Below are 20,830 nucleotides of genomic sequence, written 5' to 3' on the forward strand. Positions count from 1 at the left end.
TATGGATCTAAGATTGGGCCCATCGCTAAAAATCTGCTATTTATCAATGTTATGTAGATGAACGCGTCATTGGGACGGTACTAATGGATAGTTTTGGTCGCTATTGAAAATTTAGTCGATTTCTGAATTTATTTATGCGCCCAAATAAGGGGCGTTTAGGCCGACATTATATCAATCAAATCTCAAAGATAACTGATTTATTGAACAACACACAAATTTTCTATCTCGTTTAGTTTTGTTGCAATTTTATTCTAAACACATCATGCGGTGAGATTCTGTTTAGATTTTCTCTTCTTGGTCACACTTTCAGACCGTCGCTCCACGCGGCAATCAAGTGTGCTGTGCGTGCTCTATAAAGACGTCAACAGCAACACACGGTGGGGTTGAATTCGTCTTTTATGCAATCGTTAATTAACGACACAACATGATGTGTTTAGAACAAAATTGCAACAATACTAAACGATATAGAAAATTGGTGTGAAAGAGAGAGTTGTAGAGCGCTTTTAAGAGGCATCATTTAGTTAAAGAAAATAATGCACTTTATCACGTATCTTTAAAAAATAAGGGAAAACACGTAGAAAATCAAAAGTTTTAGACATGCTTATCTCTTTACTGTAACTAAACGCAGCTTACTTAAAGTAGAAACTCAATTTTCAATTAGGACATTTTCGAAGCTGTCCAACGGAGGTGATATATTTGTGCTAAGAAGCATATTTTTTTGAGCTAGAGCCAATTTATGGCTAGCATAGACCAAAATAGAAAAAGTTCAATAACTCAGTTATCTTTGAGATTTGATCATTTAGGGGAATTTACGTATTCTCGGCAACCTAAGCGGCGACCTTCTTTCTATAGCCTTTTTCTCTAAGGAACGCACACATATGCAGTATTGGTTTGTTTACAATCTTTTGCTGCCAGCTGCTCTAACAATTTCAGTCGAAAGAATTGTCAAACACTGTTTTGAAACGCTTTTACAAAGCTCCAATCTTCTCTAGTGAGAGCGAGTATTGTCGGCAGCCAGTTTTTCATCGGCAACCGTTCCATTTGAACTGCATGTAAATCTGCTGTTCTATTATCGGCAACTCGAAATCAGCTACAATTTGTAGTGCGTGTGTTTCATTTCAAGAAAACCTTGCTGGATTGCTTTTTCTCAGTGGTTAATATTATAGTCAAATTGAAGCTGAAAGCATAAAGAATCGTTTGCATGCAATCAGCGAAGTGTTTTCATAATAAAATCCAGTGAAAATAGTGTTTCAATTTGGGTTGCCGAAAATAGTCTGTCATGCCGAAGCCGTCATTTCCCATACGTAGAGTAATTTTTTTTCATCAAACATAATCTTCTATTTACATTAAAGAACCGAACACCCTGTATATGAGAGTTGTTGGTAATCAAATGAGTTCACTTTATTTTGAGAGTATTTCATGTTATAGCGTAGGATTGTATAAAAACTACATTTTGATCACTAGTTTCGGTTTGTTGTTTTGATATGGTTCACCAGTAGTCTATCAAAAAAGCGTCAAACGAGAAGCCAAAATTAGCATCGAATAAAGAACTGAAATACAGAATCGAGAATGGTGTCCGTGTTAAATAAAAACTAAAAGCTGAATAAAAGTAAATTGGTACGCCCCTCGCGCGCCGCTAGCACGCCTCTAGTGTTGGGAATCGAAAATCTTTGACAATGGTTTGTTTACACTTCTAAAGAGAACAACTGATGCAAGTTTGATCAAAGTAGTCGATCGTAAATTCGATTAAAGTAGTATCGAGATCAGCTATGGCAGATTATGCACAAGTACGGATTTCCGGATAAACTGAAGCGATTGGTCAAGGCGACGATGGATCGAGTGATGTGCGTTGTTCGAGTATCGGCGACACTCTCGAGTCCCTTTGAATCTCGAAGGGGGTTACGGCAGGGTGATGGACTTTCGTGTCTGCTGTTCAACAACAGAAGGTGTGATCAGAAGAGCTGGGATAGACACGAGTGGCACGATATTCAGGAAGTCCACCCAGCTTCTTGGCTTCGCCGATGACATCGACATCAAGGCACGGAACTTTGAGACGATGGCGGAAACGTACATCAGACTGAAGGCTGAAGCTAGACGGATTGGACTTGCCCTCAACGCATCAAAGACAAAATACATGAAAGGAAGAGGTTCTAGGGAAGACAATGTTAGCCTCCCACCCCGAGTTCAGATTGACAGTGACGAAATCGAGGTAGTCGATGAGTTCGTGTATTTGAGCTCACTGGTGACCGCCGAAAATGATACCAGCAGAGAAATTCAAAGACGCATTATGGCAGGGAATCGTGCCTACTTTGGGCTCCGCACGAAGTTGACTGTCTACAAGACGCTGATTAGACTGGCGGTCCTCTACGGCCACGAGACCTGGACTAACGCACCAGCTGCTGGGAGAACCATTTATCGGCCACATTGCAAAAATTGGGTGACTACGGTGGGCTGGGCACATCGTAAGAATGCCGCACGACGACACAGTGAAAATGGTTCTAGAAAGCAACCCAACAGGAACAAGAAGAAGAGGCGTGCAGCGGGCAAGGTGGATCGACCAAGTAGAAGGCGACCTGTGGACCCTTCGCAGACTACGAGGCTGGCGAAGTGTGGCCATGGATCGAGTAGAGTGGAGACGACTTCTTCGAACAGCAGAGGACAACAAGGCCTTAGCCTGATTGGTAAGGTAAGTAAGGGACATGAAAGTAGAAAAAATATTGTACACAAACACCTGGAACATCTGCAGTGGACCGGTTCCAAGCTAAAGTGTTGAAGATGCCGAAATCAACAGTTTGTCGAATGCTCAAAACCTACACGGAAACCCTGAGTGTGGAAAGGATTCAGCGGACCTACAAAAAAAAAACTGGAACCAGCTGCAGCTGCGCAGCAAGGTGTTGATGTGCGTTAAAGTCAACAGCGGTCTTTCGATACGAGGTGTGGCCAGAAGGTACAACGCCAACTTTCAAACGCTGCAGAGTATCCTTGCCAGTCGTACAAAGCCAATAAACATCCGAACCGGTACATGAAATGGAATTCCGTGGCCAAAAAGCGTGCAAGGCTCTTGTTCAACCGTGTTTTGACGAAACACAAGGGCTGCACTTTGATCGATGACAAAACATACGTCAAACTCGATTTTAGACAGCTTCGCGGTCAAAAGTTTTCGCGTCCAGTTGCGATGGACGTGGAATGTGCCGGGAAGATTCAAGTTCGTGTTTGCCGACAAGTTCGCGAAGAACGCCATGAGTTGGCAAGCGATGTGCAGTTGTGGCCTGACAGAACCTTTCATAACATCCTCGGCGGTGACATCCCAAGTTTACATCGAAGAATGCCTGAAAAAGCGTGTATTGCCATCAGGGCTGGCAAATGTCATTTTCAATTAAAGATCTCACGAGATATTTACAGAGATATTTCTGTCACTATCACCGGATGAGAAAACGATGACAGAGATTTACTTCAAAATCTCATCGATTTTTTGTCACGACAGAACATGACAGTGTTGTGATCATCATGCTAACTAGCTCATGTTTTACTATTAAAGTTACATGTACCGAGGAAATCTTTAAAATATATTCACTCTGCCGATTGCGTACGGTTATTAGCTTTCTTGTCATTTTGCAATGATCAAGCACTCATGAAAATAATTCTAGATAGAGCTGGAATTAGGGCGTAAAAACTTTTGTAAACAATGACTTCTCTCGATGATTTCTCGAAAGACATGACTCTCCCTGGCAAATCAACATTACCATCGAATAGGGCAAGACTTCTCCTACCCGATGGATATGTTGGTTTGTGTAGGCGTGCCTTGAGTTGCTAGAAATCAAAGAGAGAAGTCCTTGTTTACAAAAGCTGTTAAGCCCTAATTCCAGCTCTATCTAGAATTATTCTCATGAGTGCTTGATCATTGCAAAATGACAAGAAAGCTAATGATCGGTCACTTCGTCTCATGATAGTGGACCTGTTTTCTCATTGTCACATGATGGTCGTGATATTTACCAGCTCTGATTGCCGTTCATCCTCAAGCATAGGGGCAAAGTCATCTTTTGGCCCGATTTGGCCAACTTCCACTGCTCCAAGGTGGTTCTGGAGTGGTATGCTGCCAACAAGATCGATTTTGTCCCCAAGCTAATGAATCCTCCGACTTGCCCGAAATTGCGACCAATCGAAAAATACTGGGCAATTTCAAAGCAGTGACTTCGACGAAGCGGTGGGGTAGTCAAGGACATTCAGCAAATGCGGGCAAAATGGAAGAAATGCGCTGATTCTGTGTCCGTTGCCACTGTGCGGGCGCTGATGAGCTCCATCAAGACGATGGTTCGAGATTTCTTTCTAACTGGACAAATATAACCATCTTATGCCGTGGGCTGCTTTGCCAGCCTATCACCATGGAGCATCTCAACGACTTCGATTTGGCTGATGATGTTGCTCTACTAGCACAACGGCGCTCTGATATGCAGAGTAAGATCAATGACCTAGCCGAACGCTCCTCTGCGGTGGGTCTCACCGTCAACGTCAATAAGACCAAATCGTTGGATATCAACACGGGCAACCCTTCCAACTTTACGGTAGCGGGGCAAGCAGTGGAGAAGGTCGAAAGTTTCCAATATCTTGGCAGCCAAATAGCGTTGGACGGCGGGACCAAGAGCGACATAGGTGCACGAATCAAGAAGGCTAGGGCTGCCTTTGCGAATTTACGAAACGTATGGAGATCCAACCAGATAAGTCAACGCACCAAAATCCGAATTTTCAACTCGAACGTGAAATCTGTGTTGTTATACGCCAGCGAGACGTGGTGTGTATCAACGGAGAACAGTCAAAAGCTGCAGGTCTTCATCAACCGATGCCTGCGGTATATAATTCGTGCCTGGTGGCCTCACAACTGGATCTCGAATGCCGAGCTCCATCATCGATGTCATCAGAAGCCGATAGCAACAGAAATTCGAGAGCGAAAGTGGAGGTGGGTCGGCCATACACTTCAACGGGGTGGAAACGAAGTCTGCAAGCAAGCGCTGGATTGGAATCCGGCAGGACATCGCAGCAGAGGCAGACCCAGGGGCTCATGGCGGCGGAGCCTTAATAAGGAAATTAAGCAAGTCGATAGGAATCTGACCTGGGCCCAGGTCAAGGCAAAAGCGAGCAGCCGCCCAGGATGGAAGTCTTTCACGTCGGCCTTTTGCACCGCTGGTGGTGCACAGGACCCTTAAGTAAGTATGCTGTAATTTGAAGTTTTAATAAAAGTACTGTGAAGCAACAATTAATGGGCTTTTTAAACTTATTGAATAGCGAATTACAGGTCTTTTGGTGCGTACCAATTTACTTTTAGTCAACCTTTATGTTCAGTGCACGAAGCACCGTCGCAACTGGCGTATTTGGACACTTTCAGATACTACATCACGCTTGTCGCAAATCGGTTATAGAAACTTATTGTAGCGGCTACTCAGATCACCTAGAAAGTGAGCGAAAGCATGTGGTATGGGATCATCTCTCAGTGAGAGATCGAATGTTTGTGTACGCTCTTTCTTTGACTTGCCACTTATCGTAGGCTACACACTTAATCACGGTTTCCCTGTTCGGTAATTTGTTTAACAGTTTTCAAATTGTAAATCTAAAAAATTACCGAACATTCAGCTCTTCTCAATAAACCTGATGATGATCATTAGCTTTTGCGACAAACCACTGAACACGGTAGTAGGAAGTACAGAAATTACCGCAAAATAACAAGTTTGCGGAGAATGACTTAAACTCAGTAAAATAGAATACCAAGTATTCTATATTCTTTATGTTTTACTGGAGCTGGGCATCACACATCAAACATCAAACAGAATTCTAAGCTTGCTGAGCTGAGCCTTAACTTTCAAATGTCTGAAAATAATTAACTAATAAAAACTCAAGAGTACATGGTCGTTAAACTGCTGAGAGCGCTATACCCAAGCAACATTGCAAGTTTTATCAAGGTTGTATAGCATTCTTCATGTCGGAATCATGGTCACAGAACCCTCAAAAAACAGAATGTGTTACTTGGGTACAGAGGTCTAAATAATGCTTTGTACATCAAATACAATGATCTAAACTGCCGCAATTCGCATCAAAGTCCCATGTAGATAGGAAATCCACAGAAAATGAGACTGTTATGCGAATAGTGGCAGAATAGCAGGCATAACCGATAAGACATCCTTTAATCGGTTTGAAACTGCTTGGTTAATTTCTTTTGCTGTGCTGACTAACACAAGCACCGTCTAAACTTACATTCGCCAACTCGACTTTTCGCATCCTTGCTTTAATATTCCATCATCAACTTCCCCATCTGACGCTTCCTATTTTCATAAATTCTTCCTTTGCCCGACACATACACGACGACCACCAGTCCAATCTTCGAAACAATCCTACCTGATACTGCTGCTGCACCAAATGGAAGTATTGTGATCAGTCTTGATTTATAGTCAACTATGTACATCGATTTCGGTTTTAAGTTTCCAGCTCGCATGCACACATCGGCTGGGCCAGCGAAAACTCCTCCGACATGCATTATTTACAGGTGGCAAAAGTCAAAGGAAAACAACACATCGTGCACCGACATGGTGGTACCCAATTGAACCTTACCTATCTATTCATTACACATTTACAGGGCAGCGATGCGTGAAAGGGATGATGATTGTGTGGGAGGCAGGGGGTGGTAAGCAAACACCAACGTTTTCCGCAAAATCACACTCAGTCTTCTGGTATAAACGTTCATTCTGCGATACTGCTGCTGCTTCTATGGCTACGGCTGCATCAGAATAAGTTATTATAAATAGTCAACCCAAAGCTACTGCTGCTGCTGCTGCTGCTAGGACGCCGTTCTCAAACGCCATCACCGTACTCGGAGGCGGACCGATAGCTAATGACACTGCGGTTGCCGGTCGGGTGGTACACGGCTTCCCCCTCCCCAGCTGTCGTCGTCGATGGAGCCTTCACCGCCAAAGACTCCGAAGCTGCGTTCTGGTAGATATTGGCCAGATGACCATTCCAACTGTTGGTGGTGTTGTTGCTTGGATTCGTTTCCCCTATCTTTATGTACAACTGCTCTTTCGTTCCTAAATTATTGAGCGAGGACATTTTCTTCTTGTGATTCTGCTGCTGTTGTTGCTGTTGCTGCTGCTGGTGGTGATGTTGATTACCATATTCATTTCCAGCATCCCCACTGCCGGTACTGCTGGCAGCCGCCCCGAAGTTAATCCTCAGATTATTGATTGGAGGTCGGGCTAATTTCAGACGATTTTTTCTGATCGTCCCAAAAGGAGTGTGCGGCACCGAAAGGCTCGGATGGAAGATTTTGGTCATTTCCGATCGTCCTCCACCGCCGGCACTGCTACTACTGCTACTGGCGCTGCTTCCGCTGTGGTTCGGCACCAATTGATAGCCCCCATTACCGCTGACGGCAGAGACGGAACTGTTGTTGTTCAACGAGGCCAGCTTATTCTCGGTGATATTGATTTTCTCACCCGGATTGAAATATGACTCCGAGTACACGTTGCGACCGTAATTACCCGATCCAGCACCACCGTTGCCAAGCAGGAGACCTCCGTTTTCGCTGTTACCGTTACTCGAACCGGTCACCGGGTAGGAATCAGTGTTGTAGTACATGCTACCATAGGCCGACTGCTGATGATGGAGATTGTCCAAGGTGTTGGCCCCACTCGGGGAGGAGGTCGTAATAAATCTTGAGTTGCCTATCAGAGTGGTCGTCGCGTACGGAGCAGGTGAACGGGTCCCACTGTATTCCGATGGCGCTTTACTGCCATTATCACCCAACAAGGTGTTGCTGTTTGGCACGTTCGGTTGAAAGGACGAGACTTCGGCGTAATCGCTTGGGTACTCATTGTAATCAATTCCAACGTACCGATTGTGATTGTTTTGATCCACGGGAAGGGTGGGAGCTGTGCAAACCGGAGCATAGTCCTGGATGTGATCCTTGGGACGGGGTGGACGCCACAAGATACCGGACGGGTCTGTCCAGAAGCCGTCGTTGTTCTGCGGGAGTGATGGGAACTTGAGGACACCGGTGCCGTGATGACCTGCGGGAAGGGAAAATGTTGCGTGAATAAATGAGTTAACATGAATCATGAGGGCTTAACTGCGATTTCAAAAGCTGTCGACGTAGTGTGTGGAATATGGTTGGGGCCAAATCTGAACTCTCATGGATCTATTATGCAAATTTTTCACTTTTCGAGATAGTTTAGTTCACCCCAAAGTGGTTTAAAAGTGCAATGCCATGAAAAATCAGTTTCAAAATATTTATCTTTTGTTCGACCAACATTCAATTTTTTGGTATTATTCATTGGCTTAAACTATCAACCTTTCCTCTTCAGAACTTTCTCTTGTTAATAAATTATCACACTAAAGCTTCATGCTTTTTTTTTTAAATAAAAATTTCGAAAATCGCAAGAAGCTATTTGGATTTCCTTATTATTAATGATTTTTTTTTATAAATTTTTCTAAAATCTTTATTTTTCCTAAAAAGACATTATTGTTTTCTACAACTTTGTATCATGCGTCATTTTGATCAGAAATGCCGTTTATGTGAAACATATTTTGAAAAATATCAAGGACGCCATTTTGAAAATTTAAAAGGATCCAAAATGGCCTTAGTATCAGTGTTGGTATTATGAGGATTATGTAGACCATGATTTAGGCTTGTAGAATAATATGAAACCTCTATAAAGGTTGCAATGTTCTGGGGAGGTGGGGAAAGGTGGTGTCTGAAGTATTTCACAGAGGCAATGACTTCCCACGATGATTTCAAGAAATCACGGCAAGCCTACACAAAGAAACATAATCATAGGGTAGGGGAAGTCTTCCTCTACCCAATGGGTGATGTTGACTTGCATGCACACTTACATTTTTTGTCGAGATTCCAACAGCCGAGTAATTCTGAAATGTATTATGCTAAGATTCAGTAAAACAATTGCCGAGACTCAGTTAACAAACAGATATTTTTCAGAGATATCAGCAAAAGTAAGTGCGGAGGTAATCGGCTGTTGGATATTCTACCTAGCTAGATTAAGTGTGTGGGAGAACCTTAACTTTCAAGTAATCATCGAGAGAAGTCATTGCTTACAAAAGCTGTTACACCTTTATTCCAGCTCTATCTAGAATTTCATCCCAATGCAAGCAAAAACTCACCTCTCAAAGCCGTCAGCGCCGATTGCTTCATCAGCATCTGCTTCCGCTTGACAAATACCATCGCTCCAAACGAAAGCATCATCAGTGCCAGGATCGTTCCCAAAACGGCAATGAACCACGGTTTGGTCAGAATGTCATCCATATTGTCATGATTGATCGGATAGCGATGCGAAGTCTGATCCAGCTGCTTCGTTACCGGATCCAACCGCAGTGTGGCAGGACTACTGAATGGGCCCATGCCGGCGTTGGTTGCCGCCGCAATGCTGACCGTGTAGGTTACACCTTCCGTCAGGTTCGCCAGCAGCAGATTTGGTGAGCCAGCGTCAATCGTAACGTTGCTGAGAACTTTTGTGTAGTTGGATCGAAGATCCAGTCCCCGGACGATCACCTGATAGGTTTGAAGCATTCCTGTTTGGTAGTAGAAATTTTAGATCGTCCTATGTGAATAAACCGAGAAGAACTTACCATTGATGGATCCGAAAGGAGGCGACTTCCACTTCAAGTACACGGCAGACGAGTTCAGCAGCAGAGCTTCCATGGCAGTTGGTGGTGCAGTTGGAACTGATAAAAAGAGGAAAATCCCATCATCATTAAACCGCACAGTTATTCGGAAACTACTAATCTCACCATCCTCGATTGTTTTGGACAGCCTCGAATTGGACGGCTTCCCTTCCACCGTCTTGTAGAATGGAACGATGAAAAACTCATACTCGGTGAACTTGTGCAGGCCGCTCACCGTGCAGGAAGATACACTTCCCGCGTTCAACACAGTCAATACCTTGTACGATCGTTCGGAATCTTCATCCAGATTACGAGCGTAGATGTAGAACCCTTCCACGTATTTACCGTTGATGATCTAAATGGGATTTTTGGAAGTTAGGACTCAGAGTCAGACGAGGAATTTATTCAAAAATCCTACCTCCCAAACAAGCTTCATGGTTGTCGAGTCCACCGAAGTGGCATTGACCAGTTCCACAACGTCACCGGAGAGCAAACTGGCCCGAGCTTCACTCATGTCCAGTCCGGAGTTGACTTCGTTCTAAAATCAAAAGAATGTGATAAAATTCCGGAATTCAACTGAAGCCTGAAGCTTACCATCCCAACCAGGATCGGCTCCGACATGGAACTCGGCAGCGAAATCCCATGCGCATTTTCCGCTCGAACGACAAAGTAGTACGTCACGCCTGGACCCAACCCTCTCTGAGTGTAACTGCTGTCCACTATCTGGTTGGCCATTTCTTGCCACCCATCGGTTACGTTCCGACCAAACATCTCCACAATGTAACCCACCAAGCTGGAAGCCCCAACGGCATTACTCCTTACCCAGGAAATCGTCACCGTACTTTCCGATACATCCGTCACTTGTGGCTTTCCGGGAGGTCCCGGAAAGGTCGATGCTTCCGGTGCGCGATAGAATTTGATGTTTGGATTCGTTGGAGGGTCCAACTTCAGCGAAGCGCTCCACGTAGATTTACCGGATTTGCTGCTAGCTACGCAGGTGTACAATCCACTGTCGTCGTTTTTGTTCAAGTCCGATATGGTTAACGTTCCCGAATCGGTAATGTTGATTCTAGCGGATGTCAGAACCGGGATTCCATCCCGATACCAGGACATCACTGGGGTAGGAGTACCGGAGGCCTTGCACGGAAGAATGGCCACGGATTTCACTGGAAGCGTTTGATTGACGGGGCCTTGTAGAATCAACGGTGGTGGTCGATCGTCCTGTAAATTTACACTGAGCACCACTCGAGTGCTAACACTGCCAACACTGTTCACCGCACTACATACAATCACCTTCCCATTGTCTATTCGGTCGATGTTTGAAACCGACAGGATGCTGGTTCCATCGGCATTTTCGGTCACTTCGATCCCACCGTAGACATTTCCCGGAAACAACAGAGTACGATTGCCCTCCAAGGACCAGAACAGTGTTGGAAATGGATGGCCCGTAGCTTGGCACTCGAACAGGGCTTCCGAACCAAGTTCAACGATTTGGTTCTTTGGTCGTACGACAAAGCTTGGCGGGGCTGTGGTGGGAGAAAAGTTTAAATTGAAACAACGATGTTGTCCGAGTTGGATTTCAACTTACAGTAAACGATCAAACTCCCAGAAGCGACAATCGACCCCACGGCATTGTCCGCCTCGCAACTGTACTCGCCCATATCCTCGACGGTGATGTCATCGATCCGAAGGCTCCGATCCTCTAGGACGTGAACGCGACCTGTCGGGGTGGGATGCAAAGCAAGACTATGTTCAGGTATGGTTTGATAATTGATTTGAAATTATATAATAATAGTATTTGCTGACAACAAACACAACCAACGAATTGAATCAGTCCAGCTGTCTGAACGTAAACGCTTGACTAAATTTTCGAAACCCAAGCACGGCAAACGAAAACACCGGTTGGTGTTTGGCTCCCGGAGCGATCAACCGACGCACGACGCGAAGGTGGTCGAACAGAGCAGAGTTTATGTTGAACGGTAATTAATGTATTCCACCCACCGACTGTGGCGGCTATTTAGTAGAACTTGTTAAAAGCTCAATCGGGTGAAAGCTTCCTTCATTTAAATTCAATTCGCTTTTCCTGGATGATCAGCTGCAACAATGGAAAACCTTCCCACTCTGGGTCCATGCGTGCATTTATGTGCAGTTCTAATCTCAAATTAGAGCAGTAAGCCGATGAGAGGATGCATAATGTGTTAGGCCACACACTTAGAAATCTCTATTTTTATACGAGACGTAATCCACCTCTGACGTAAATCATGGAACGTAAACAAACAAATCATGTAAAATTAAGTGTTCCGTAGCCTAAGCGTTAGCAAATCAACGAAAAGTGCGTTTGACTGATTCTTCTGTCAAAAGGGCCGCTTGCATGTGTCGGTTTTAGGACATCGAAGTTCCATGCAAAAAAAAAATAAAATAATTAAACCTATTTTTATGAAAGTTTGCTTCCAAAAATTTGACCAAAAGTTCTTGTTTTACGATTTTTGTCAATTTGCAAGTGTCCATAATTTTAAACATAACAAAAGCTAAAATTTTAAATAAATTATAAAAAATGTATCAGAAATCCGACAAAGAAATTTTGAGATCAATAGGTTCTTTTTTTATAGAAATACAATAAATATTTTGTATATTTTTCCCAGAAAAACATTATTTTTTTACACAACTTTGTCATTTCGATCAGAAATGCCATTTCCATGTCACATTTTTTTTTTTCAATGACGCCATTTTTAAAATTTTACGAGATCCAAAATTTACGAATTTTAGCAAAGAAAGTGAATCATTGCCTACAAACAAACAATTTTGCAAAACATTCGCCGTCTAATTGGCAAGAATGGCTGTCGTTCGCACGATTCTTGAAAACCAAGCTGCCACAGTCTCTGTTCTTTCGACAAGTCACTTTTTATCTTCAACCAGCCAGCAGCAGCACAAAATACCACGATGGTATTGATGTCAACAACAGTTCTCGTAAATCTACATCTAATCGTACATCTCATGTTGGCTCGAGCTCTTTAAGACTTAGGATCCCAGCTCAATTTACTTACGTCCAAAAGCTGAAACCGAAGCGTCCCAAAGAATTCATCTCAAGCAGTGACGTTGGCCTGAAGACTTCGGTCATCTAAGTACAGTACTTTCCCGTTTTTGTCAGCCCCATTTGAAATTTTAGGCTGACAAAAACGGGAAGCTGAAAAAATCGGGAAATTTTCTTATTCAATATTTTTACCATCAAAATGATTTTAAAATCAAGTTTAACCATTATTTATCGACTATTAATGGAATTACTGATATCCGTTTACTATTACAAATAACAAAGGACACACCAAATGTCTCGAAAAGTTTGCGTACGGTTTGTTGAGCCGGTACGTACTGTTAGGTTTCCTTTAATTCCGCTTGGTTTTCAGCACTGCAACCAAGGCTGAACCTCCATATCTCAGTACCAACGTAAATGTACCAGCCAGGAGCCGTCTCTTGCTACTGCTTGGTCCCGAGATGTTGATGGCCTCCGCTGCCTTCTCGACCATCACTCCCAGGCATTTCAACACGCACTTCTAGTTTATTGCGTGCTCCCCAACGGTAATTTCTGACCGCTGCAGCGCTTTGAAGTTACTGATCAATTTTTTATGGGCTATCTGCAGCTTCGCTCCATGCATTAGGTCTCCAATCATGTCAACCGCCTCGTTCACCAACATTTCCATCTATTCCAGCGTCTTGCCTGTTACCGTAAGACGACGTCGTCCGCCAACGATCTCAACTCGTTTGGATAGTTTCAGCGTTAGACCACTGTTTTAAATCACGTTCCAGAGGGTTGGACCAAGGATGGAGCCTCATGGAATTTCCACCGTGATCCTAATGGATCGCTGTCCCATATTTGGCTCGTAGATCAGAACTCGGTTCTGGAAGTAGCGTCAGCCTCCCAGCTGGAGCTGTTGAACGCATTCTTAACGTCGATCGTTATCACGGCGTAATATCGATCTCCTCTCCACTTCTGTTTCGATGCCTTCTCGCCTCTCTCGACAACTGTACGAATTGCATCTACTTTTGCTCTTCCTTTTCGAAATCCGAACTGCTCCTTCGACAATCCTTGCTCACTCTCCGTGCATTTCTTCAGCCTGTTTAGGATGATCCTCTCCAAGAGTTTTCCGAGAGTATCCAGCAGACACTGCACAGTGGTACAGAATGCAGATTTAGGTGAATGATATGTTTTGAGCCTGAAATTGAAACTTTAGACTAAAAGTCCCTTCTACAAAGTTGTTCCTTATAGTTAGGCCCTCATTTTTATGACAATGAATTCTAGGGTGGTTCCTATTATAATTAAAATAAAAAATCTAACTTTTTTGTTTGAATAAATTAAGGTATATATTTTTCGGCAAAGTTATAGCTGAGCTAATTTCAAGCAACTTTGTTCCAAATAACTTTTTTGTATCTCTTAAATTGGCCGATTTAGAGCTATTTTCTTGAATTGAGTTAGGGTGGCTCCTAAAAAAACAGGTTTTTTGCTCTATTTTTCTTATTTCGAATTTCTCAGCAAAGGTGTCTTAGATAACTTTTAGATCTTAAGAAGGCGCAAATTTTTGCTGCACAAAGCTTGTCAATATCTTTCGCCGATCAAGAGTTATTGACGTTTTCATACTAAAAATATGCACTTTTCAAATGTTAATATCTCTGGTTGGGGCAAACAAAAAAAAAGGTTTTTTTGCAGCATTTGAAAGGGCGTATGTTATTCTCAATATTATGAAAAAATTGGAGGTATATTATTTTTTAATCTCGTATAAAATCAATTTGAATTTATTCATATTTTTTACTATATTTGAGTATATCTTTTTTATAAGAAGAGATACAGGCAACAAATTCAGCTATAAAACATTCGTCTTTAAGATTTTTAAAAGTCTCTTGAAGATAACATTCATAAGTTATTTCAAATAAAAAAGTTATTGCTAAAAAACTATTTTTTCCAGGAACACCCTAAGTCAACTCCAAAAAATTACTCTAAAATGAGAACGTTAAGAGATAGAAAAAAAATTTTTTGGACAAAGTTGCTTGCAACTAACTTAACTACAACTTTGTTGAACAACACATGTTTATATTTTGTAGAACAAAAAAGTTAGTTTTAAAAATTCCCTAATTTGAGGACCACCCTGACGTTTGCAAACACCAAAAGAAGGGAATTTTTAAGAACAAAAACAACAAAAACTTCATCGGAGACACTAAATGTCCAAATATTGAAACAAATGTACTAGCACATTTTATATAAATTTGTCATTAGAGTGGTCCTATGAAATCCATCTTTTGCCAATAACTTTTTTATTTGAAATTTATCATGAAAGTCATCTTGTAGAGACTTTTAAAACTCTTTAAGACGAATGTTTTATAGCTGGATTTGTTGCCTGTAAAAAAGATATACTCAAATATAGTAAAATATATGAATAAATTCAAATTGATTTTATGCGAGTTTAAAAAATAACATACCTCCATTTTTGTCATATTGTTGAGAATAACATACGCCCTTTCAAATGCTGCAAAAAACCTTTTTTTTTTTTGTTTGCCCCAACCAGAGGTATTTACAAACAGATTTACAGATATTTACAAACAGACAAAAACATTTGAAAAGTGCATATTTTTAGTATAAAAACGTCAATAACTCTTGATTGACGAAAGATATTGACAAGCTTTGTGCAGCAAAAATTTGCGCCTTCTTAAGATCTTAATCGGCCAATTAAAGAGATAAAAAAAAGTTATTTTCAACAAAGTTGCTTGAAATTAGCTCAGCTATAACTTTGCCGAAGAATGTATACCTTAATTTATTCAAACAAAAAAGTCAGATTTTTGATTTTAATGATAATAGGAACCACCCTAGAATTCATTGTCATTAAAATGAAGGCCTAACTATAATGAACAACTTTGTAGAAGAGATTTTTAGTCTAAAGTTTCAATTCCAGGCTCAAAACATATCATTCCACCTAAATCTGCATTCTGGACCACTGTGCACTGCTACGAGTTGCTCGTTGGTGACTTCGTCGTTTTCTCCCTCGCCGTACAATGTAAAGCCCTACAGTAAAAGTATGGACGACTGTCACCACAAAACTGAAAAAAGCTGTTCCAATCGAGCAAAGCGGTGCATTTTGACGGTTCGATTGGAACAACTTTTGACAGACGCCCATACTTTTACTGTAGGGCTTTAGTACAATGTAGGTGGCCAGGTCGTTGGATCGTTCTTCTAGAAAAGTCCTTCCACAATGACTTTCAGGTTCTCTAAGCACATTTCAAGAGCCACATGTGAATAGGACATAATGCTTTTTGTAAACAAACCTTTGTAGGCCCTTTTCTCACCAACCGAGGGTCGCTCATGCAAACTAAAAATATCATCCCCTACCCGGTGATGCTGATGGTTTGCGTTGGTGTCATATGGGTGGCGAGAAATGAAGGTTTGTTTACAAAAAACTTGTATGCCCTTTTCACATGTTGTTCTTGATTTCAGCGGGCATGACTTGACATCTGAGCTTCGTCATCACGACACGGTATGCGTCGTTGGCAGCAACGTCTCGACCCAGCTCCAGTTAACAGTTTGACTTGCCCTGCTTTATCTCTCGTTTATATGCTCGGAACATTCCTTTACGTTTCTCTCTGTCTGCTTCTGTTCTTGCTCTCTAAACACGTCTTCTGGCTCTGAGACAACTAGCGCGGAGGGTGTTGATTGTCTCGTTGCAGCAGTAAGCTGGAGGCCGTCTGTTATTTAGTTCCAGTTTCTTCGGCATGAACGTATCACGTATATGCTCTCCCTAACGATTCTGTCAACTCGTCTTCCACTTTAGGTCGCAAGTTCTCGTCCTCTGTACTGCCACAGGATTCCGTTGGCCGATGCCATATCGGATTGCCTGATGGTCACTATGAGTATATCCTTCACACACTCTCCAATTCATGTTTTCCACCAGTGACGGACTGCAGTCCGCATAAAGTAACGTCGATAATGGATTCCCGGCCATCTCTGCGAAAAGTGCTGGTGGTGCCTTTATTGAACAGCCTAATTTCCAGCTTCGACAGAGCTTCCAACAGAATATGCCCTCTTGCGTTGGTACATCTGTTTCCCCACTATAGTGCCTTAGCATTGAAATCTCCTCCGATGACTACCGGTCTTCGTCCGATCAGCTCTTCGGTAAGTCCAATCAGCGTCTCGTGGAACTGCTCCATCGTCCATCGGGTGCGTAGCAACTGCATATGAATATTCCGTTAATTTTGGCGATTACGAAACCTTCTTCTTGAATGGGGTATCTGCCCATAACTTGTATTGCAGCCATCCCAGCTCTATCCGCCACCTAGTTACCTTTATCGGGAGGGACTCGATACAGCTGCGCATTGTTGCAATAATTGAGGTTTATTTGGATTACCTCTGTAATTGCTGCGACAAAACAATTAAGTGTCATTTCGAGCGAAATGCTTGAGAATTCATGCTTAAAAACCAAAAAGGTCAGCAACATATTCAGGCTGACAAAATCGGGAAAAAAAAGCTGACAAAATCGGAGGTAGACTAAATCGGAGGTATACTAACTTCTAAAGTAGTTAAAAAGTTCTGTTGAAACTTTATATGCAATTTATGAAACTTGAAAGTGGGTTTTGTCGTGGAATGGGGAACTTTTTGGTGAAGAAAGTTCTTTCGGAACTTTATTTGAAATATATGGAACTTGAAAGTGAGTTTTATCGATGAATGCGGAACTTTTGGTTGCTTGGGTTGTTCCTTATTGCAAAATATTAGTTCCGTTTTTATTTTATTTTGTCATAACGGTGACAATTTCCATGTTAGGGTGGTCCATAAAACCGTTGGGTTTTCGCTCAATACTCCTGTGTGACTAGACTACCATGCGTCTTCGATGATACATATCTAACATAGTCACATAATCTCTATCTATTTTCTGCTTCTACTGTTATAGGCTTAAAAACCCAAAACTTGATAACTTCAAAAAACTATAACTCAAAACTTCGCAAATTTTTTGATATCTTGTGTAAAATAGCCTAAATTTTCAAAGAAAATATAAAATCCTATTGCGTTCTCTGTCTACAAACCATGAAAAACCATTAAAAATAAATATAATCAATATTTTAACGTTAGTTTCTATTTTTTACTATCATTATATTTATACTAGAAATTATTTTTAATTAACTTTCATTTCATATTTTGATAGGTGAAATTGGCCTTGTTCTTCAAAAGTTATGAGTTTATGTATAAAATTTTTTGAACCACCCTAACATGGAAATGGTCACCGTAATGACAAAATATTTTGCGATAAGGCAAAAAACTACCAATTTTTACGAAATTCTTAAAAACACTATACCGTTTTGCTATCGAATGGCTATGTATATCTATATATCAATACATCAATATATATCAGCCTCTAATAACGGTGCCCAGGTCTACCCCATAGTGCGTGGTACGTGCACAGCAATATGCAGCTCGCTCTTAACAAGATAATACTAATAACACACTAATAATGAAAGCTACACTCCGGCCAACCGAGCCTGACCCCAAGCTAACCCCTGGAGCACATGGTGGTCCCGCTCTTTGCGGTTAGAAATTCTTACCTAGAGGCATATTGCCGCCGGATGCTGAGCGTCTCCACAGGACGTCCGGTACTGGTTCACCACCGACGCGGCATTGGAATACCACCGAGCTGCTGGCCACTGCCGTTTGGTTCTGAGGGCCTCGAATCAGAAACGGTTTCACTGTCAGGGGGGGAGGTAGAAGAGGAAAACAAAACAATTTATTATGACATGTTGAAAACCAAGCCGGGGCCGGGGGAAGCAATAAAGCTACTCCTGGCTGCCTGGCTGCATGGTGATGGTGATGCCATTAGAAGCGATGACGTTGATAAGTGCTGCAGCAAAACCAGACCAGACGGACTGGGACTGGGATTGGGACCGCTCGGTACGTACCGTGTACACGCAGGAATGCAACTGTGGATTCTCGGATGCCTACAATGTTTTTCGCTACGCACTGATACCGACCGTCGTCCGATTGGCGGGCGTCCTGGATCGCTAGGTTGCCACCGTCGACGATTCGAATCCTGAGAGGAGAGATTTAAACAGTTTTTGTTTGAATCGTGTCGACACATTAAGTGATGGTAATTATCAATTTCAACTTTTCCGACATCAAACTTACCGTTTCGAGGTGCTTAAATCCATCGTTTGCCCGTTCTTACGCCAGAACACCATCGGTTCCGGATAGCCCCTCGGTGGCCCACATTCCAGCAGAGCCGTTTCTCCTTGTGCCACTCGGGTATTCGTGGGTTCCAGTCGAAATTCCTCGCGCAACACTGAAATAGAAGAGAAAAAATACCGACAATGAACAACATTGATCATGCACCAAATCCCCACGGTTTTCAAATATTCGCTACTGTTACAATTGCCCACATTTGAGCCCCCGAAACCGTACCATTTTACCATTTCCGAATCCCTCAGCGGTGAATAAATGGCATTTCCGATTTCGAACTACTAGGGTATACGTCCCTAACCTCGGTCTAATATGCAGCCATCGATTACGTTTTTAATCATAACTCATCAATGAATTTACCTGCAAACGATATTCTACTGCTAAATGGTATGCTTAGATATGCTTATCATGTCGTTTGCTATCAGAAACCACGAAAAGTTGAAAAACTTACTTTTTTTAAGACAATAACTCACGAGGGAAATGTATGTAATATGGGTCTATTGTCCCCAAATTGGGTCTATTTATGGATGCAACTTCGTCCTATCTTGTTTGATCCTCAAAAAAACGCTCTTGGTAACGTTTTCTGATGTATTTTTTTTTATCACTATCACTGTTAACTTAATGCTCTTCATTCCTCAAAACATTTCTTAGAGAAAATTTTACGAAAACTACATTAAATCACTCAATTTAAAAATTAAAAATTAAAAATTTCGCTTATCGTCTTTTGACCGCAGAATATCTAAATCAGAACATTGTGATGTTCATTATACAGGTTTGGCAGAAAAAATCTCCCTTCCTGTTCGTTCCTTATCATCCAAATGCAAAACAACATTGTTGACGTTACTCTTATTGCTATATGCTGTCAAATGAATTTCATGGGCCATAGTTAGGAACATAGAAAAGAAATGTGTCCCTAAAGTTGGGTCCATGTTTTACTTGTGAAAACGTTGTTAAACAATTAAAATAAACATAAAATATTCAAACAGCAACTGTAAGTTTTACGTCTAGTGTGTATTATCAGGTAATTCCAATCAATAAATGCCATAATCAGGCCATTTGATGATCGTCAGTCAACCTTCCCATCTTAACCTTATAAGTCATGGCGGCTAAAAACTCCGAACATTGTGATATTCTCAACCAGTTTTATTACTTACGAGAGCTGAAAATGTATTGAAATGTTGTGATATAAATTGATTTGTGTGTGGTACACATTTATCAACCATCAGTGATCAATATTTTCCTTATTTTTTGTGTAATATTCCTTAATTAATTATTTATTTGCGTGATAGGCCGAATGAAAGGACTAGACCCACATTACATACCGTAACCCTATCTCCCAATTTCCCGTATCATCACGGAAAAGCACGCTTTCCCAACGTGCATCGCGTGATATTGGATTTAGATAAATTGTTCCTGGCACAATAATTCAATCGATTGCTTTGCCCTACTACAACGGGAAATACTCAAACGGACGAAACACGCACGGAATGTTGCACGATTTTGAAACTCCGTACCATCACCGTCGGCAAACAACACAAATTTCCGGTTGTATCACTTGCCAAAAAAACGAAGAAGAACCAACAAAGAATGAACAGACGGGAAAGCAGCCAGCTAACCTTGGGAGCAATTCCTCTGTGAGTGCCTTTCCTGCCATCATGTTGACCCGGAAACTTCGGTTTCGCTTTCAATCAAAGAAGATTCTCCCCCACACGGTTTGGATGGTGTCTCCCAAGCGGGTGGATGTTTTTTTTTGTTTACTGGCACAGTGGGTGAAAGTCTTTGCTTGTTTAGCTTGAAGATTTTAAGCTGTGCACCTCCCTTTTAATGCTTTCTCGACCTTTAGCTTTTAAATTCCACTTTAAACTGTCGGGCTCTAGTTAACAGATACGGTTTGGAGCAAAAATAGTGGAATCGAATTTATCGAGTTTGTCAAGAATAATTTACCTATTTACGGCTGGACGGGTCGGCTGC

At 41.9% G+C, this 20,830-nt stretch overlaps 1 protein-coding gene across 1 annotated transcript in view; it reads right to left on the reverse strand.

Moving 5' to 3' along the window:
• Positions 1–5,257: 5,257 nt before the first annotated feature.
• The window catches only part of LOC135703712 (roundabout homolog 2-like), a 356,656-nt gene continuing 341,083 nt past the window's right edge, over positions 5,258–20,830 (reverse strand). Inside the window, exons 5-14 of the mRNA XM_065224996.1 lie at positions 18,809–18,962; positions 18,583–18,713; positions 18,232–18,372; positions 11,249–11,380; positions 10,255–11,186; positions 10,079–10,198; positions 9,787–10,015; positions 9,625–9,720; positions 9,160–9,567; positions 5,258–8,051 (exon numbers count right to left, since the gene is read on the reverse strand). Of these exons, the coding sequence (XP_065081068.1) occupies positions 6,838–8,051; positions 9,160–9,567; positions 9,625–9,720; positions 9,787–10,015; positions 10,079–10,198; positions 10,255–11,186; positions 11,249–11,380; positions 18,232–18,372; positions 18,583–18,713; positions 18,809–18,962 (3,557 nt within the window). The 3' untranslated portion in view covers positions 5,258–6,837. The remainder of the gene's footprint in view (positions 8,052–9,159; positions 9,568–9,624; positions 9,721–9,786; positions 10,016–10,078; positions 10,199–10,254; positions 11,187–11,248; positions 11,381–18,231; positions 18,373–18,582; positions 18,714–18,808; positions 18,963–20,830) is intronic.

The sequence above is a fragment of the Ochlerotatus camptorhynchus genome, unplaced genomic scaffold (genome assembly GCF_037179485.1).
Source record: "Ochlerotatus camptorhynchus isolate MF236.1 unplaced genomic scaffold, CSIRO-AGI_Acam_v1.1 ptg000220l, whole genome shotgun sequence".
Taxonomy (NCBI): Eukaryota; Metazoa; Arthropoda; class Insecta; order Diptera; family Culicidae; genus Ochlerotatus; species Ochlerotatus camptorhynchus.